General features: G+C 43.7%; 1 protein-coding gene across 17 annotated transcripts in view; it reads right to left on the bottom strand.

Moving 5' to 3' along the window:
- The window catches only part of ZFR2 (zinc finger RNA binding protein 2), a 119,852-nt gene extending 98,881 nt beyond the window's left edge, over positions 1-20,971 (bottom strand). For 9 of the 17 annotated variants that reach the window (XR_012896744.2, XR_012896743.2, XR_012896745.2 and 6 more), the window contains exon 1: positions 20,832-20,971. Coding sequence is in view for 5 of the 17 variants with exons in the window: in XM_075903323.2 (XP_075759438.2) it covers positions 20,832-20,890 (59 nt within the window). In the remaining 12 variants the exon portion in view is untranslated. The other 8 variants (XM_075903327.2, XM_075903332.2, XM_075903328.2 and 5 more) reach the window with 8 other exon arrangements.
- Positions 20,972-21,121: the final 150 nt, after the last annotated feature.

Raw genomic sequence — 21,121 nt, 5'->3', positions numbered from 1 at the left:
AGCTGTTATTACAGGGCCCTGGGTCCACCCTCCCCACCAACAGCCTTCTCCCCATTTCCACTCAGGAAAAAGGATTGTGGAGTTTATTCTCTGTTTTTACTAATAGGCTGGCCAATGATTAAAAGAGCTCAACAAACAGAAGACTAAAGGCCTAGGTGTGGTCCCTAAAACTGTGGGCTGCTGTGAGCCTCTGAGCAAGCAAAATCTGCCAGGAAGCACAGGATGCTGTTTTTCATGAGAGCTTTGTCACAATATCCATAGCACAAAGGTTATACTGGAGTACAAGGGTAAATGACATGGGGGGAAAATATTGCCTCTAAGGGTGCGTCTACACTGCACCGTAGGTAGAAATAAGATATACAATTTGAGCTCTGCAAATTGCATATCTTTTGATCTTACTTCAAAATAGCTAATTTCATGCTTCGGCGCTATCTATACGTCCCTTACTGTTCGTGGAATGAGGTTTACAAGGACGTCATAATAGTGAGCCTATTATATTCAAAATAACGGGCTTGCTGTGAAGACACGAGATAGCTATTTTGGGATACTTTCTGAAATAGCACTGCAGTGTACACGTAGCCTAACACACTTAAGGTGTACACAGAACTCCGTCCAACAATAAGCCTAAGAACAAAAATCTAATGTACCAACAGAGGATCTAGCACAAGAATGAAAGGATTTGGATTCCTTCAGTTTACCTTTCATTGTGGGTTATTTCTCCAATAAATATCAGGAGATTTTTGCACATATTAAATACTGTAATTTTTAAGATGGTCAATTAATCACAGTTAATTCACACAATTAAAAAACTAATAAAAACAGAATACCAATTGATTCAATAATTGCACTGTAAAAACAAAAGACATCATACATTTTTCAGTTCAATTCAGAGAAGTGCAGTTTCTACCATGAAAGGGCAACTTAGAAATGCAGATTTTTGTGTGTGTGAGGGAGGGGAAGGAGACATTATATAACTAAACTCAAAAACATAACAACATACAATTTGAGAGCCTATAAGTCCACTCAGTCTTAATTCTTGATAAGGCAAACTTGTTTACATTTACCAAAGATAATGCTTCCAGCTTCTGCTTTACTATGCCACCAGGATGTAAGAAGAAGAGTTAGAGTAGGAATTTTGTAGCCAGGGTTGCAAGATATTTCTGTACAAAATATGCTAAACATTCATATGCCCCTTCATGCTTTGGCCACAATTTCAGAGCACAAGTTTCCATGCTGATGACACTTGATAAAAATATAGTATGTTAATTAAATTTGTGACAAATTTCTTCTTTGGGAGAGAATTGTATGTCTGTTTTATCTGCATTCTGCATATATTTCATGTTTTAGTAGTCTTGGATGATGACTTAGCACATGTTCATTTTACTTTTGCTGCAGATTTGACAAAACACAATGTGAGATTTCTAAAAATAGCTACAGCACTTGAACCAAGGTTTAAGAACCTGCCTTCCAAAATTTGAAAATGACAAGGTGTGGAACATGCTTTCAGAAATCTTAAAAGAGCAACACTCTGATGTGGAAACTACAGAACCTGTACCAATAAAAGAAAAAAAAAAATCAATCGTCTGCTGGTGGCATCTGACTCAGATGATGAAAATGAATTTGCATCAGTCTGCACTGCTCTGGATTGTTATCAAGCAGATCCCATCATCAGCATGGATACATGTCCTGCGGAATTGTGGTTGAAGCATGAAAGGACATGAATTTTTAATGCATCTGACATGTAAATACCATGCAACACCAGGTACAACAGTGCCATGTGAATTCCTGTTCTCACATTGAGGGGACATTGTGGAGAAGTAGCACGCAACATGATTTCCTGCAAATGTAAACAAGCTTGTTTATCTGAGTGACTGGTTGAACAAGAAATAGGACTGAGAGCAAGCCCAGCCAGAGAGTTTGCACGGCCCAAGGTGGCTCCCACTGGGGCCTCAGAAATAAAGTTTGCAGCCACTGCAGAATCAGGTGCACCCACCACAGTGAGAATAGCCTCCAGCCCATGGAGAGCAAACACTGGTACGTCCAGCTGCCAGCACATCCCCATACCACAGGACCCTCCTCGGCAGTCAGGCTCCCCACCCTGGCCCAGCTGCACCTCCCAGACCCACTGACCGATAATCTCCTACAACTTGCAGGCATCCCTGCAAATGAGTTTGGCGGCTGGTGCAGCCAGCACTGGGGGGCTGCTGGAGGTGGACAAGAGAGTCGCTGGGCTCCGCCATGATGCTGACAGAGTGCACGGACAATGCACAACCTTCTCCAAGCTTCCCTCTCAATACTGAGCATTGCTTTGCCTAAAACCCCCTCATGAATCCTATCCTCTGTGTTTCATTTCCTCAGGATACCTTACACAGGTGGTGTGAGGATAAATACAGCTAGCGAGCTGGCGCAGAGCCCTGAAGGCGCGGGGCTCAACGCAACTGCCTTGGTCACTTTGCCCTAAGACTGGGCCTGAGTGGACGTTTTTCTTTAATGCTGTTATTTTTTTGACATACTTGTATAGTTGTAGGTTCAACTTTAATGATATAGAGATTACACTACAGTACTTGTATTAGATAAACTGCAAAATATTAACAGTGCAAATATTTGTAATAAAAAATATAAAGTGAACACTGTGCATTTTGTATTGTGTTATAACTGAAATCAACATATTTGAAACTATAGAAAATACCAATAAATGGTATTTTATTATTGTTTAGCAGTATGATTAATCGCAATTAATTTTTAATCACGTGACAACCTTAATTATTTTATATCCTGCTATGCAATTGTTTAAATATACACGCTCTCTTCAACATGTTAACACCACAACACGATACAGGTTTAGTGCAGACAATGTTAATCAATCTCTAAAGAGCAAGACATTGTGGTCAACAGCATTTACGCCTGGAAACCCCAGTAATTTAAATGTAGTATCCATTAAGACAAAATTACAAAACCCAAGAATTCTTTGAAGTACACAATTCCAAGAGTAATTTATTTAAAATTCCCCACTTTGTATTACACTTCACTACTTGTTCTTAATCTAGAGAACTATGTAGCACTTTAAAGACTAACAAGATGGTTTATTAGGTGATGAGTTTTCATGGGACAGACCCACTTCCTCAGATCCAATTCTGGAAGAGAATTGGCATGACCATATATAGCAAAGGAATACAATGAAAAAAAGTGAACACATTATAAAACTGACAAATCAGATTTAAAACAGAAAGGGGGTGGGGGTAGGGGGAGGGCTAGTATCTATGAGATAACGATACCAGGGGTGATAACTGGGGAAGCTATCTTTGTTTTTTGAGTACAGGATCTGTCGAAAAATCACCCCGCTGTCATCAGAACTGCGTCTAAACCACATTTTCAGTTTCGAAACAGTGTCAGAACGTGACTATGCAAATGAAGTGCGGGATATTTAAATCCCCACTTCATTTGCATTTTCAATGTGCTTTATTTACATCCCTCTGCCAACAGAGGGGTATATTGTAGACCTAGCCTATATGCTAATATGCTATGTTAAGCACTCATATGGCCTCTGTCAGAGCTGTTCCCCACTATGGCACGCCGAGTGCAAAACATGGGGCCCACAAGAGACCTTAAATACACTGCTTCTAATAGGCTCTACTTAACAAAAACTCCCCAGTGTCACAGATTCACTGACTTTGAGGGGGATAGCTGCCACCACCAAGTGAAACATAAGAAAAAAACCCTTTCTTCTTGAACCCAGGAAGGAAGCACTTGGACTTCTTCCAAAGGGGTACCCCCAAGCTCCTTTACCACAAGAGAGCTAGGAAAAAAAAAAAAAAAGAGAAAACAGACTGTGGTCTCTGATAGCTGATCTCTTAGTCTGAGGCTTGCATATATACACACAGACTGACCTCCTGTTTCTTTCCAGGAGCCAAGAATCAAATCATTGCCTTAAAAAAGGTGATTTTATTAACAAAAAAGATATTCTTGATAAAGCATACTTGGTTGCTAGGTGTTATATAGCAACTAAGTAAAAAACACAGAGAACTTCTCTTAGGCAGTGAATGGGGGAGAGAAGGCATAGGTTCACATAGAGAAGGTTAACCAAGCAACCAAAACAAAACAAAAAAAACCCTGATCTCAACTAAATTCACTTTTTTCCTTTATTTACTCATGATCCCTTCCTGGTTCAGTCCACTTCTATACTCAATATTCCTTGTAAGCCTGGTAATTCTAATTACTGCATTTTGCTCCCTCCAGCCCTTAACTTAGAAGATGCTAAGAGAGCAAGCAGGTAAGGTATCTAAATACAATTCGAATTTCAGCACTGTATCTCCATTAGTTCTTCTGGACTCCTGTCAACACCCTTGCTGGCTACCTGAGTTTAACCCCTTAGTCACGAGGTGCTGGCCAGCACTCCTCCAATGCAACACAGCCTCTATCTCACAATCTTTCATGTTAATTTATTTTTACAATACCCCTGAAAGCAAGGAAATGTGCGCTATTATACCCATTTTACAGCTAGACATCTTGTGTGATGCTGCGTCTCAGGAATTTAAACTGACTATACTATCGCACAGGCAGCATTTCAGTCTTTGGCCCATACTTCCTCTCGCTGCACTCTGACTCCAAGGAATTCTGAGTACTGTACCACCTTAAGACCACATTTGTCCATTAAAGCTAGAAGTAATGGGAGCTACATATGTGTATGCAGAATATTATTCTGCTAGAATTTTAAACTCAATATTACTATTTTGACACCCCTCTTCTCCCCCATAAGCACATCAAATTGTGCATGTTATATTGTTGTGTATTTGGTATATTTAAAAGAGTTATACAGCGTGAGAAATAACTTCATGTGTTTTGTGGTTCCATTCATCCTTCTATCCTAATAGTACTAATTAAGACAAAAATTGCATAATTGATAACTAATTTTTACACTTTTATATTTGTATAAGTATGAGAAAGAATCTCCAAATGTAAACAGAAACCAAAATAAAGCCTGCTTGTGACCAAAAACACTCTCAATGCTCAGTTATTTATCATCTATAAACACACACTTGCAAGAAGGTGCTTGCTTACTCAATATAATGAAAGCAAATTAATATACAATCAAAACTAGGGATGTGAAAGTGTAACTGTGTACACGGGTAACCAATGAGCCTAGGTTCATCGGTTAACATTTACGACTCAACACAGGCAAACATCAAGAATACAAAATAGATTTCTGAATAACAGATTTAAAGGGTGGATTTGATTTAAATCACTAGTCAGGAAGACTCAATTTAACCATTGTTTTCTACATAAAAGTGTGGCCTTGTTGGTTGTGACAGTCTTAATACATATTCTTCACAACTCAGAGACAAATGTAGGTTTCATTTTTAGAGGATACATGGTATACATTTTTAAAGTGACTTATTTTGAAAACTTTTCAGATTAGTTGTACAGCTATATCAGAAAATGAATGACTATTTGGTTACTTCATTCACCAAAGATAACTGAAGCAGGTACATATGAAGTCATTGGGAGGTGAACAATCTCCATATCAATAGGTTAATCATTACTTGGAGGATTTTCTTTCCATACTGTATTAGAAGGAGAATATCACCAGACAGACATGTAAATTGTTTTATTTAACTAAAGCAACAACGTTATGTGTTCTGGATTTTTTTCTTCAACAGCAAACAAAACATTTTAACAAAACAAATTTTTGAATTTAGTTAAACATTTGAGTTTTTTAAAATTAGGCTTGTTTTTGTTAAAATTGTTTTTAACTAAAATAGTTACATGAAATATTTAATAAAATTAAATTGACTGTCAGCCAGAAGAACATGAGAAACATAAAATATTAGCTTCTACAGCTAGCTCAGTCGTCTTCATCTTCATTTTCCTGTTTGTTCATAATCTGGAAAAGAAAAACAAGCTTTCCTGCTTTTTCAGATCCCAAAAGATTTTTCAGTCTGGAATGAATTGATCCAAAAGGAAGAAAAATATTCTTTCTATATGAGCAGAAGAAACTACTGCTGTTAAAAGTGAGATCATCATTTCAACAGTCTCTGAATCCAACTGCTTAAGTGACTTTCACCAATTCACTGGTGTGACTGTTTAAAACATCATCAGCAAACATATTTCTTGAGTGGTTTACCCTTAACTCTGAAATTTATTATAGTTGGCATCATGGAGAGAGGACTGCTGGATGCCCATGTCATAGCCAACGCCTCTTCTTCATCAGTTAAGGTTTGACCCTGATACTGAGTATTGAGAATATTTGCAGTAAAATAAGCTGGAGATGGTGCTGGTCATATTTGTTTTTTTAATGCTTATAATTGAACTCTGTAATTGCCATTTTCTCTTTTAATTTCTCACTCAGCTCCTTTCAAATTTCAACAGCATCAGCAATAAAACAGCTATTTCCCCGTATTTTGTTCAAGGTTACAGAAATAGGCTTCAGGGTTACTCAGCACGTGTGCAACATTTCTCTAAGCCCAATGCTGAGAATTTTGACTGTGACTGTCTATTTTTTTACGATTTTGTTCACAAACTTATCAGATTAGGCCAGGTCTTGATATAGTGTTCGAAACAGTCCACTACTGACTTCCATCGCAAGTCTTGGGGGGGCAGGGGAAGGAGAGGAGTTAGCTTGGTTCCTCCCACTATTTTCAGAGCAGTTGCTACAAAGTGTTTGTTATGGAAGTATTTTGCCATTTCAACATTAGCCTTTATTTCTGGAACACTGAATTCTTTGGCTAGGAGGTGCATCAAAGGAGCACTGCAATCATATGTTATTAGCTTGGGACTCTCTCTTCACTCTTCAAAATTTCTTCTAATCTTGGATACATCTGCAGCTTTGTCTGTGACCAAGCTGCATACTAGACATTTGAATTTATTTCAGTTTGTTGTAGCTTTTACTGCTACTTCTTGTAAGCATTCTGCTGTGTGTGTTTTTCCTTAGGAAAACATTCCCTTCTTCTATTGTCACACAAGCACATAAGCAGGATAAATGTGGACATTGCTTCACTCATCAAGACCCAGGTTAACCATTTTACCCTCTAGTCTTTTTGCACACTGCTCAATTTCTCTTTCATACACTTTATCCAGCAATTTGCCTTCAACATCTGCTCTGTTGGGTGGACTGTATCCTTGTCTTAATGATTGAACCACGTTCATGAAGTGTGGGTTCTCAATCATATGGAAAGAAGAGACTGTTGCATAAACAAATAGGGCAACATTTTTAATCCATTACCTCTTTCTAATCTGCTGGTTCTTATCACAAACTTATCTTGGTTGTCTCTGGATGATAGAGGTTTTTTTTCTTTTTGCTACAGGTGATATACTGTAGCAATGTGACACACATGATGTGACTGGGCCTCTATCCTTGGCAGATAACTCTGAAACTATAGAAAAAGATGGTGATCTTGAAGGTGGATAGTTTTCAGAATCCTGTATGTTGAGGATGGACTCTCCTAAACAAAATAAGTCAATGCAGTTATTTAATGATTATTCATATTGTTCATTTAGTATTACTCACTGACACTCAGTACTACTTTAAAGGTGAAATTGTAAAAGCAAGATCTGCTTATTTCAGCTGTTTATTTTATTATCACTACTGCATCAAAATGATAGTGCCATAAAACAACAACTATATTTTGTACTCAAGCATGAAAATGCAAGAATAATCCAGAAGGAAGACAGATAGTCCTTAAGAAAGAAGTATGAAATAAAAAAGTTTACCAACCTGAAGCTCCTGCATGTTCAGACATGTTCCTTTCATCATCTTCAACACAGCTTGTTCCTGAGAAGGAACACTTCTCAGGATGTTGCTTCATTTGGGAAACCAGGCTTTGCATTTTTTGTTGCAGTGTTTACATTTTGCACTCATGCTTGTATTACCCACAGGTAGAGAAACTTCTTTAAAACAGTCCCATACTGGGTCTCTTTTACGGTCTGCTGCCATTTTAGGTTTTTGTTTTCTGGTGAGAGAATAGTATGGTTGATCTCAAATCAATGAAGCTTACACACAGAAAGACCTCAAGACTTCTGGAATATGCTGCTCAGTTTCATTTTTGTTTCTCCTGCCTGTGCCTCTGTTCTCACATTAATCTCCAGACTTCTCCTTATCCAGATCTTTTATGGCTGATGTTTCATTTTGGATCATATTTCTTGATACTAGAGATGCAAAAGTGCACCGTGTACACGGTTAACTGATGAACCCAGGCTCATCGGTCAACCTTCATGGTTATACGGAGTCTCCTAGTACACGCGGGGATCCAGCTTAAAAGCCTGCTCCCTACATGCATCGGCTTCCAGGGACCCAACTGTCCCCTGCATGTAAACATGTAACCGCTGAAAATTTCAGCAGTTACACATTTACTTAATAGGATTTTAATATCCCTAACTATATTAAAGTCAAGATGTAGGTTCTGAGTAGGGATGTGAATAGAAAAGCATCTCCCTTAACAGATGACGCTTACCAGGTAACAGTTAACTGGTACCCAGAAGTCCCCCATCCGTCGCAAGTGGAGACCTGCTCCAGCTCTGCATGAGGCCAGAAGTGGCGGCCCTTCCCAGGGTTGCCATTTCTGGTACCATGGCAGGGGGTGGGACTAGCCTGGATTTGCCCCTCCACATTTTAATTGGTTAACTGGTTAAACCAGAGGTGGGCAAAATCAGGCCCAGGGACTGGATCCTGCCCACCAAGCATTTCTCTTCAGCCCACCCAACTGATTAGCAGAGCATGCATTCTTATTGCCAGCAACATGTATTGAGCTGCCCCTCCACCCCAATCTGTCTCTGTCCTGTAGCTGTGATGCTCTCAGGATTCTCCTGCTAGCTGTGCAGAATGGGAAGGTGGGCGGGGGGAGGGGGGATGAAGGAGAGAGGACAGTGTTGAAGTCAGAGTGTGTCTCTGCCCGATTCCTGCAGAGCATAGGTCAGGGAGAAGTAGATACACAGCAGAGCTGCTCCAATCTGAACTGTGAACATTGAGGGTATGTCTACACTACCCTCCTAGTTCGAACTAGCGGGGTAATGTATGCATACCGCACTTGCTAATGAAGCCCGGGATTTGAATTTCCCGGGCTTCATTAGCATAAGCGGGGAGCCGCCATTTTTAAATCCCCGCTGCTTCGAACCCCGTGCAGCGCGGCTACACAGGGCTCGAACTAGGTAGTTCGGACTAGGTTCCTATTCCGAACTACCGTTACTCCTCGTGAAACGAGGTGTACCGGTAGTTCGGAATAGGCACCCTAGCCCGAACTACCTAGTTCGAGCCCCGTGTAGCCGCGCTGCACGGGGTTCGAAGCAGCGGGGATTTAAAAATGGCGGCTCCCCGCTTATGCTAATGAAGCCCGGGAAATTCAAATCCCGGGCTTCATTAACAAGTGCGGTATGCATACATTACCCTCCTAGTTCGAACTAGGAGGGTAGTGTAGACATACCCTAAGTGATTCAGAGGAGTGCAGAGTGGGAGATGAGGGAGACAACAGAGCAGGACAGATTTCCCTTAAAGATACAAAGCATGACTGTGTCACTATCACACATTCCAGTCCGTGACACACTATCTCTGTGCCCCCCCCACACACAGTCACTGTCACACACACTGCCACACCCATTCAATCTGTGTCACAAAGTCTGTCTCACACACAAAGAGTTTTTCTTTCACACACTCTCTTTGTCTCTCTCTGTAGCTCCTTCTGCCCAAGGTTCCTTCAGGGGATCTATAGTTGGCCCGCAACCACGGACCAAAATTTGTGAAGTGGTCTCCCAAGAAAATTATTGTCCACCCCCGGGTTAACATAGTAGCACTACGTTTAACCAGTTAACCAATTAAATGGATTTTAGATCCCTCATTCTGAGTTACATGTAATATTTAAAATGTTTACCATTCTTTTAAAAAATATATTCTGTTACATTCAGTAATTTTTCTCAAGGATAAATTACACAACAGCCTTGAAATTTCATTGTAATTGTTGCTCTATAATATTCTCCTAAATAAAACTCTCTTTACCTTCATTATTCAAAATTACTCAATTTCCTATCCTGTAAAAAGTGGGAGAAAGACACCTGACACTTACTAGAATACTAATGTAATTTGAGACATCCTAAAAACATCAAATAAGGAACACTTTTCTAGAAACCATGTTCTGTGTCCAACTCAAATTATAATGGATTTGGCCCTAGGACCGAATCAGTCACATGAAATAATGTGTCTGTCTAAAGTTCTTAATTAAAAACATTTTAAATCACAGATGCAATACTGTCTTCTGTAGTATGAACTATTTGGTGCACTAGACATAGCTATTAGGTAAAGAGATAACTTTTCCTAAAATACACACCAAGCTATATTACAAGTCAACATTGGTTTTAAGGGGCATGGTAGGGATGTAACAGTGTAGTTGATTAAACGATTAACCAATAAACAGGTGCTTATCAGTTAAGGCTATCAGCTACACACAATTCCCCCTCCCATGGATCTTCAAATACATTTTTAGCAGGCTGGCCAATAAGCTGGCTCAGTCCCAGGTCAAGCTGCGTTCTGACAACTACCTCTGGACCAAGCCAGCCTGCCCCCAAACCAGCTCTTAAAGTGCTTCTAATGCAGAGCTGTAGCAAGGGTAGTTGCTGAGACTTGGCTTGAGCTGGGATGAAGTGTTTACAATGCAAACCCTTATTAATTAATCGTGTAGTTGACAAAATTTTTGTTGACTACACAATTAACAAATTACACGCTTCTTAATATTCCTAAATATTACTAGGAAAGGCATTTCATTACTGATAGTTTGGTATCTGCAGCATCCTGATACTGTGGAACATTATGTTACTGCATCATTTGAAGGCCAGGCTGGGTATGACCAGGACCATTTTGAACTGGTGTTAGTCATACCTGACAGAGTGCTCCCAGTCGGTGGTGATGGGTGATCTTCCGTCTGCCTGTAATGGGATTGCATGTGAAGTTCCCCATTGGCTGGTTTTGACGCCGGTGCTTTTCAACTATATGTTGCCTTTGGGAGAGATTTTTGAGAGATAGGCCTTGGGTTATCATAATTATGCTGATGATACCCCACTGTATATTTCTCTTATCACCTTGCTATTGTGGTGTCTGACAAATTTGGGGATTAATGACAAAAAACTGGCCAAGACTGAACCCTTCCAAGACTTAAATTACGCAGATTGTTTCAAGCAAGTGATGTGCACAGAATATATTTCCTTATGCCTCCCACTCCAGTAGAATGATGTACCCGATTCCCTAAATAATGTTAACTGTTATTTTACTAGTTGACGGAATTCCCATCAACTACTCAACTTCGACTAATCGATAGCAACTTCCACATTCCTCCTCTGAAATGTACAAGAGCCTCCACTGGGACTCTTGTACACTTCAAAGGAGGAATGCAGAACTCTGCATGCAGCCCGGGGCCAGCGGGAAGTCCCACTGACTCCAGGTTGCAGGTCGCGTGCCAGCTTTGAAATGTACAAGAGTTCCCAGCAGGGGCTCTTGTGCATTTCAAAGCAGCAGTGTAGCATGGAGCCTGGGGTCAGCAGGGATTCCCAGGCAACCCTGGGCTCCATGCCACGCTGCCGATTTGAAATGCCACGCAGAGCTGGGGTTAGCTGGGGACGCCCCAGCTGACCGCAGTTCTGCATGGCATTTCCCCAGAACCCAGGGTCAGCTGGGTTCTGTGGAAATGCCGGTCTGGAGCCCAGGATCAGCTGGGAGTGCTGACCCAAGGCTCCATGTGCCGCAGCACCACATAGCTAATCCCAGGCTCAGCTGTGCGGCACTCTCCCTTTCAAACACTGAGCTGGCATTTCAAAGGGGCAGGGCTGCACAGCTTACCCCGGGCTCAGCTGCGCAGCACTGCCCCTTTGAAGTACCCCCTCTTTTCCCCCCTTTGCTGCCTCTATCTGTTAGAGGCAGCACTGGGGGGAAATCGACTAGTCCTTAAATCCCTAATCTAGATTTAAGATTATACTTTGACAAGGGCTAAGAGCAGTAGATCAATGGTCAGGCACACTGAGGAGTGAGAGGGGATTTCCCATTTCAGTAACAGTGCTAGAATGCAACGCTTCTACTTGCATCTGTTCTGGCAACTAAGGGACAGTGTTTTTAACCTTATAATAAGATATAATTTGCTACATTTATGGGACTATCTAAAAAGATGATCTGTCATCTATGTAATGCAATACAGCATGTAATTTTGGTAAGAGTGGAGCAAATCTACTTGTTGGGTCACAACATTCTAGCTATCAGATGGTAAGCATATAGCATTTAAGGTTCCCATTTCAGCTTTTAAAACCCTAATCAGACCGGGTGGTCAAGTACTTTACAAAGTTTTTAATACCCTATACTTCATTTCACTCCAAAACTGGATTAAATGTGACTTTGAACTTCTGCACACTTATAGAAATAGTTACAGCTCATATCTTTACTTCTAAAGCCTTGGATCTGTGCAATAGCTTCATTTTAGAATAAAGAGCCACAATTTGTTGAAGTGGGAAACCCTCTTTTTTCAAAGTTGGAGAGCGCAGTTTTAATTGCGAGGTTTTATCTTTCATAGTAGTGTCACAAATTTGTTAGATGGTAGGTAGGTGTCATAAAAATCAAGTCATCTATTAAGCTATCTTTATGATGCTCATACCACCACATTCTTTATACTTAAGATAATGAGAAATAGGTACTAGATTTACAAGTATGTATTTAAATTTAATGTGCTGTGGGAGCTTCAACTATCATCAACCAAGCAGAAACACAACGTGAAAATATGTAAATTAGTTAAATGTCACAAAACATCCATATTGTATCTGATTCTACTTACAGAAGTTGCGTTATTCTGATGTGCAAGAATATATTAATATTAAATCCTAAGACTAGCCAGAAAGTTTGGTGGTGATTGGCCGCCTATCATTGTTAATGTCAGTGAAAAATGAGGCAGAATCAGAGGCTAAAATAGGAAAATAAGTTTAAAAATTCTTAAACAAGTTAATTGTCTTAAAGTCAACAGATAAGGTTGATTAAATAAGAGCATAGATATGTCAAGAATAAATAATGTCAAACCAACCTGATAGAGTAACAAGCCTGGTATAGCTTGACTTCAGTAAATCTTTTGATACCGTCTTACATGATCTTCTCATAAACAAACCAGGGAAATGCAACCAAGATGGAGCTATTATAAGATGGATGCATAACTGGTTAGAAAACTGTTCCCAGAGAGTAGCCATCAATGTTTCAGTCATGCTGGAAGGGCATAACAAGTGGGATCCTGGAGGAATCAGTTCTGTTCAGTATCTTCACAGATGATTTAGATAATGTAATAGTACACTTATAAAGTTTCTGGATGATACCAACCTGGGAGAGGATGTAAGTACTTTGTAAGACAGGATTAAAATTCAAAATGATCTGGACAACCTGGAGAAACGGTCTGACATAAATAGGATGAAATTCAATAAAGACAAATATAAAATATTCCATTAAAAAAGGAACAATCAGTTGCACAGATACAAAATGGTAAGTGACTGCTCAGGACTGAGTACTGCAGAAAAGGATCTAGGGGTCATAGTGGATTACAAGCAAAATGAACAATGTAACACGTTTGCTTTTTTTGGGAGGGGGGCAACAAACATGCTGGCATTTATAAGTAGGACACAAGTAAATAATTCTTTCACTCTACTCTGTGCTTATTAGGCTTCAACTGGAGTACTGAGTCCAATTCCGGACACCACATTTCAGGAAAGATGTGGATAAATTGCAGAAGCTCCAGAAAAGAGCAACAAAAATTATTAAAGGTCTATTAAAGGTCTAGAAAAGTGACCTCTGAGGCAAGATTGAAAGAACTGTAATGGTTTAGTCTGGAAAAGAGAATAGAGGATGTAGTTTTCAAGTATGTAAAAGGTTATTACAAGGGAGGAGATAGAAAACAAATTCTTCTTAACCATGGGGGATAGAACAAGAAGCAGCGGGCTTCAATTGCAGTAAGAGTGGTTTAGGTAGGACATTAGGAAAAACTTCCTTTTAGGATAGTTAAGCACTAGAATATATCGCCTAGGAAGGTTGTGGAATCTCTGTGTCTGGATATTTTTAACAGCGGTGTAGGCATGGTCTAGATAACACTTAGCCCTGCCATGAATGCAGGGGACTGAACTTGATGACCTCTGAAGGTCCCTTCCAGTCCTATGATTCTATGACAAGCAGCTATCACAAAGTGCTCTTGAAAGCACTTAAGCTGTTCAAATCTTCATACTTATGGTGGTGTCACACATGCAGCTGTGGTACATTTTATCAACCAAACCAGAACACTGAGAAAGCAGCTGCATTTATGGTTTTATAAATGAAATCGGGGACTGTGTGCCCTGCTTGCTACACTTGCCAACCCCCACCCCCTCGGGCCATTCCACGCACCACTACCCTCTCCTCCCCCTGGCTGCTCAGCGTACTACCAGGGGTCTCCAACCTTTTTGAGCACGAGATCACTTTTTGAGTTTAAATGCAATCCAAGATCTACCTCAAACCCAAATACCCTTGCCCCGCCTCCTTTGTGTTCCTGTGAGGCCCCCCTCTCCTGCTCATTCCATCCTCCCTCTCTCCCTCCCTCCCTTACCCTTCCTCGCGTTCACCAGTCTGGGGCACAGGGTTGGGGTGCAGGCTCTGGTCTTGGATTAAGGAATATGGAGCATGAAGGGCTGAGCTGAGCCTGGGGCAGGCAGTTGAGGTGTCCGAGGGGGTTCTAGGTGCAGGCTGTGGGAGGGTGTTAGGATGCAGGGGTGCTCGGAGCTGGGCAGGGACTTGGGGTGCAGGGTGGAGTTCATGACTGGAGTAGGGTTTCAGGATGTGGGCACCAGCTGGGCACTGCTTACCGCAGGTGGCTCTTGGGTGGTGGCACAGTGGGGCAGGCTTACCCCTGTCCTGGCCCTGCACTACTCCCAAAAGCAGCCAGAAAACTCCATCCCAAGTCCTGTTGTGCCCCCTCTCTGCTCTGTGGAGTTAGGATACAGGATGGGAGTGGGGTACCTTGACATCAGTGTCTACTCTTCTTCCTCCCCTGCCCTGCTCAGAAAGCAGAGTCTCCTGAGGGGAGGACAGCTCCAAGGCAAAGGGCAGGAGATGTGCAACAATTGGGTGAGGGGAAGGGCAGCTGAAGTGCTGGGATTGATAACCTCTTGGCCAAACCTGTCAAGATCACCGGTCTGAGGCTCCAAGATCTACCAGTAGATCCCAATCTACTGGTTGGTGACCACTGCTCTACACCGTGCCCCTAGCTTGCTCCTGCACCCTCTGTATCCCTATCCCACTCACTGGCAAGAGACCAGGGGTGGGGGGGGGGGGGGGGGGCGGAGGAGGAAGGAGGCTGTGCAGCTCCCACCTCCCTGGAGCACCCATATGTGGCTCTCACCAATGCAGCACTCCAGCAGTGGCTCCCCCAGAGGACACGGGGTGGCCAGGTGGGTTGGACCCAGATGGAGGAGGGGACCCAGTCCCAGCAGCTCCTCCCCGGAAGTGCAGGCCCTTTCCTCCCCGAGGCATGAAGCCGGAGCTGGAGCAGCCCATGGCTGGAGGGGACGGTGTGAGGCTGGCCACAGCAAGCAGCTGAGGACGGAAGTAAGCAGCAGCATGAGGATGCAGATGACGTGATGACATCACTCTGTCATTCCACAGGACAATTTGTTTTTATAGAGAGATTCAGACAAATGTTGGCTTTTCATGTTTATAGAAGTATAGCATCTTAAAATGCTTTAAGGAACTTATTTTTATGAGTGGAAAAGTGACAATAATTGTTTGAATTTTCTCTCTAAAATTCACAGTATGGTAATTCCTTATTTAACACTATAGATGTGTTTCTGAAAATGTTCGTGCTAAGCGAAAACGTGCTATGCGGGGTCAATTTTCCCATTAAAAATAATGGAAAAAGTAGGGGTTGCGTTTCAGGTGGTGGTGGCGAAGTCAATTTTTTGCTGGTGCTGGGTCATCAACATTAGGTATCTAGCAACACAAGTCGCCACGCTTTGTTAAAACAAAGATAAACATGTGAGTGAGTGGAGAAGCGCTGTGACCACGTGTATTCATCCACTCATGCGTATTACCACTGTTTTCACCAACTTATCCCGCAATGTGAAGTAGTCTGCCACTTGATTATTTTTGTGTTATTTCGGGGACGTTCGTGTTATTCAAAAAATGTTCCCAAAAAAATCATGCTAGTGTGAAAATGTGTTAAGTGGGCACGTGTTAAATGAGTAATTACTGTATTTTCCACATCAGGTTGAAAACATAGGTTCAGTACTTAAAAATGTTTCTGTAGAAAGATAAGACTATGCAAGATTAACAATATGCAACTAGGCCTCTTTATATGTACACAAAAGATAGAACTGGCAAACAGCCTGTCAAAAATGATATTAAGAATGCAAATACAATTGAAAAAGTCAGATTCTCTGCTCGAATCACATCAGTGACACGTGCACTTTCCATTAATGAAAATGTGCCACGAGCAGTAGTAGCAAAATACTATTGTTCAAGAAGCAGCCAAATGACTGCAGCTATCAAGTGCATTGTTTCTCAAAAGCTCACACACTTCACAAATGCCCACTGTCTTTCTCCACCAACTCTGGAACATATCTTAAAAATCCTAAGACCAAAAAAGTAGCCACCAACACCACTGGAAAAGCTGAGAGAAATTTACAAGATTTTAATTGCAATGGTGAATAATTTCCAACTCTCTCGATAGTGTAAGATTGCAGTTGTAGTTTTTAACCTAAGTGCAATAGCTGCATGAATACCATAAAAAATACCATCTGGCTAGATGTTGGTTTCTGATGTGAGCTGGGCTGGGAAAAGAACACACGCAAACCTCCTTGGAAATACTGGGGTAGAGAAGAGTTTCCAACTGCATGATTTGCTGCCTCCCTACAACTCCAGTTGGGAGCTATTTTGGTAAGGAAAAAAAGAAAACTGCCACATCTGGCCCACAGCCACCTCACCAGGACCCTTACTACAGAGCAGCCCACACAGCTTAAAGAGCTGGCTGCTGTGGACATTGGGAAGGGAAGCAGAGACTTCACATGCTGCTCTGGCCCCCCTAGTAAAATCTCTCAGCTCCCATTAGCACATTTCTGGCCAACAGGAGCTGAGAAATTTTGCTGGAGGCAGGGGCAGCATGTGAAGCCTTCTCTCTCTCTCCAGTGCCTGGAGCAGAGAAGCTGGAGCAGCCAGCTGACCAACCAAGAGCTGCAGCAGACAGGCAGGGAGCCTGTCTTAGGTTCCTGCAGGGCTACTGGCTTGGGAGCCACCTAGGTAAACACACCCCAGGAAGAGCCTGCACCTGGCACCCACCTGCTCTCTTCCTCCCAGCTACCTGACCCAGGCCACCACCCAAACACTGTCTCCACTTTGCCTACGTTCTCCAGGTCACAACTCCCTCCCAGACCCTGCACCCCTTCCTATACTCCTCCCCAAGCCAGAATCCTTTCCTACATCCATACCCCCTCCCAGACACTGCACTGAAAGACCCTGCCCCAGGTCGAAACCTTGTCCTTCACCCAAACTCTCCTGCACCCCAGTCTCCTACCCCAAGCTTCCTTCTGCACTCAACCTCCATCCCACACCCTGCACCCCTCTGTAAAAGCGGGGCCCTTGACCACTTACCAAAATCATGGAATGCTCCCCCTCTATTAAAAATATTAACAGAGAGGTGGGTAAAATCAGGGTGAAATATTTTAAAAACTCAAAGATTATAAACAGCAGTAATTTCAGAGCAACTGTGAGGTGGGACCCTGGAAATAAGGAACTTGAGTTCATCCACACACAAGGGTCTTACCCTCATGGAGTAGTGCTTTTGAACTGGCTGGCTAACACAACCATTGTACACTGTGAAAGACTGTAAAAATGGGTGAGCAAATGGAAGGTGGGAGTGAGGGGGAAATAAAGAGGATCCTCTGAGAAGACGGAGTGACCAAGCAGGAAAAGGAAAACAGAGAGGATCCTTGGAGAGGCTTGGCACTGGAAGGGAGAGAGGTGAATATACAGGAGAGACAAAGCATTCCAGGGAAGAGAAAGAAGGGAGTCCTGGAGGAAGAAGAGTGCGAGGGAAGGGAGAAAGATAGGGAACCAGACACATTCTTGGGAAAAGCAGTATATTGAACAAGGAGAGAACAAAAGCATGGAGAACTGAGATTTCTGAAGGTGGTAAGGCACCCTGAGATATGACAGTGTGTCTAAGGAAAAAATTCCTCAATGTAGAGCACCCCCTAACAATGAGATGAGATATTCTGAGGATTGATGGGAGAACAGAAGAAATTCTTAAAAGCATCAGAAGAATCTGGAGAATGAAAGCCCCTTGGGAGAGCAAATCCTTGAAGCAAGCAAAGCCCTGGGGAAGCAACAGCCTGGTCATACTGGGGCATGTTAAGTTAGTAAAGAAATTCCTGGAAAAGCCACAGTCCTCTGAAGATAACAAGGAATAGCGGAAAATAGCAAGGAGTCCTGAGGCACAGTAGAGACTAACAGATTTATCAGGGCACAAGCTTTTGTGGGTAAAACTCACTTCATCAGATGAATTGGAGTGGAGTTTACAGAAGCATGGGTATATATAAGGACAACGAAAGAAAGAGGGTACTCCTTTTGTTGTCCATATATATATATATACGTCCCTGCCTCTGTAAACTCCACTGTAATTCATCTGATGAAGTAGTTTTTACCCGTAAAAACTTATGTCCTAATAAATCTGTTAATCTCTAGGGGGTCACAGGACTCCTCATATCTGCAAAAACAACAAACTAACATGGCTACCCCCTGAGACTTTTCACCATGCAATGAATAAGGGGAATCCTGTGGAATCTTAGACTCCATGGCTGTGTCTAGACTGACAAGTTTTTACACAAAATCAGCTGCTTTTGCAGAAAAACTTGCCTGCTGTCTACACTGGCCACTTGAATTTCCGCAAGAACACTGACTTCCTACTGTCTGAAATCAGTGCTTCTTGCAGAAATACTATGCAGCTCCCGTTCAGGCAAAAGTCCCTTTTGTGCAAAGCTTTTGCACAAAAGGGCCAGTGTAGACAGCTCAGATTTGTTTTGCACAAAAAAGCCCCGAATTGCGAAAATGGCGATCGGGGCTTTTTTGCGGAAAAGCGCGTCTAGATTGGCCACGGACGCTTTTCCGCAAAAAGTGCTTTTGCAGAAAAGCGTCCCTGCCAATCTAGACTCTCTTTTCCGCAAATGCTTTTAACGGAAAACTTTTCCATTAAAAGCATTTGCGGAAAATCATGCCAGTCTAGACATAGCCCATGAGAATGACAAGTAGTTAAGAAGTCAGCAAAAGCCCCAGTGGATAGGAGAACAGACTAGAGGGATGAATACTGTAGTAAGGATTAAAGAGAGCACAAGGCTAATCATGTGAGAAAACTCCACTGGTGGTGGATGTTAGTGATTAAAAATTCTATGTATTGTTTAACCAGTTAACCAATTAAAAGGGGACGAGCTGGGAAGGCCTGCCAGCTGGTAGGCTGGAGTGCACCCCCCCCAAACACCCCCCACTAGCTGCTGGGCTGGAGAGCACCTGCCCACCCCACTTCCCCGCCACAGGCAAGTGCTTCAGTCCAGCCAGAGCAGCCCTTTGCCTGTGATAGGCCGGGAGGAACCACAGGCAAGGATTGCACCAGGACGCCAGATCACTCCCTGTCTGCAGTGGGCTAAGGACGCCCCACAGGCAAGGGCTGCTCAGGTTTCCCGGCTGGAGCAGCCCCTGCCTGCGGGGCACGTGGGCCTGCAGCGGGGAGGAGCTGCACTGGAGCAGCCCCTGTCCAGAGCAAGCTCCAGCCCCAGCCCCACCAGTAAATCTTAACCTATAAGCCTCACCCTTAACAGGTGAGTCTTACCTGTTAAACCTTCACATCCCTAGAGGATGTGGGAATAGAGCAAGGAAGATACCTGGGGAGGAAGTCTCAATTGGTGGATCTGAAAAAAGGGCAAAGCCACTGATGTGTGTGCAGAAGATGGCAACCTCTGAAAGCAGGAAAAGGAAATCAGAGGAAGGGTTGAGGGCATGAAACCACCACAGTGTGTCTGAAGAAAAGAGGTACTAGGGAAGGACCCTTCAGTATCTGAAGGCAATAAAATGACAGAAGGAGGTGAACCAGCTAGAATGGCTGCAAGGAACAAGTTCCCAGGGAGGTAAGGAAGGAGGAGAAGTGAGGAACGGGGAAGGAGAGCCAAGACCCAGGATGTGAAATGAGATCCTATTTTGTGGGGTCAGGAGATGAGGAAGATAACAATTAAAGGGAGACAGGTGAAGGCAGAGCCAATGTGGGTGGAGGCAGGGGATGAAGAGGAGTGGGGGGGCAACCCCCCAAGTGTACAGAGTGGGGGGATGAAGAGGGAGGCAGTGGAGAAAGAGGATAGGGACTGCAGCAGGGCAGCACTGACAAGGAGAATGGCAATGGAGGCTGGGGGCAGAAGGGTGGCAGGGATGAGGAGGGAAGTGATGAAGTCAGGGGCTGGTGGCGATGGGTGGGGCAGGACGAGGAGAGCAGCGATGGGGGGACAGGAGGAGGAGGAGGACAGGAGACTGAGGGGCAGCGATGGAGGCAGCAGTGGCTGGTGGGGGGGGCAGATGGGGGGTGGTGCAAAGGGCAGGGGGGGGGCGGCAGGAGGAGGTTCACGGGACGAGCTCCCGGGGGGGGGGGGGGCAGCGCCATGGGGAGGAGTCAGGAACGGCCGGTGGCGGGGGGGCAGTGATGGGGGTGCCATGGAGGCGGGCAGCGGGGGGGGGGGGCGGACCCCGACTCTCCTCGCTGCCGCTGCCAGCGGCCCAAGGCCTCGGCGCGCTGAGGAAGGCGGCGCGGGCCCGCGCGGCGAGAGCTCCCGGGACTGACCTGTACTGGGGCGCGGCGGCGACGCCAGGCGCGAGCCCGTAGTAGTGACTGGCCGCCATCTTGACTCTTCACAGCGCGGCGAGGCAAGAGGCGACCGACCGGAGGGGAGGGGGGCGACAGGGAGCCCGGGAACACGTGACCGCCGCGCGCGCCTTCCCTGCGGCCCCCTCAGCTGGGCGAGGACAGTCACGTGACATCCCACCACTCGTGAGGTGACGCGCGTTCGGCGCGACCGTTACGGGGGAGCGGAAGGAACGTAGGGGCGAGCCGGCCAATGGAGCCTCTTGCTC

The sequence above is a fragment of the Pelodiscus sinensis genome, chromosome 32 (genome assembly GCF_052426305.1).
Source record: "Pelodiscus sinensis isolate ZL-2025 chromosome 32, ASM5242630v1, whole genome shotgun sequence".
Lineage (NCBI taxonomy): Eukaryota > Metazoa > Chordata > Testudines > Trionychidae > Pelodiscus > Pelodiscus sinensis.
The sequence above is the reverse complement of the archived record's forward strand: the minus strand, read 5'-3'. Positions and strand labels throughout refer to the sequence as shown.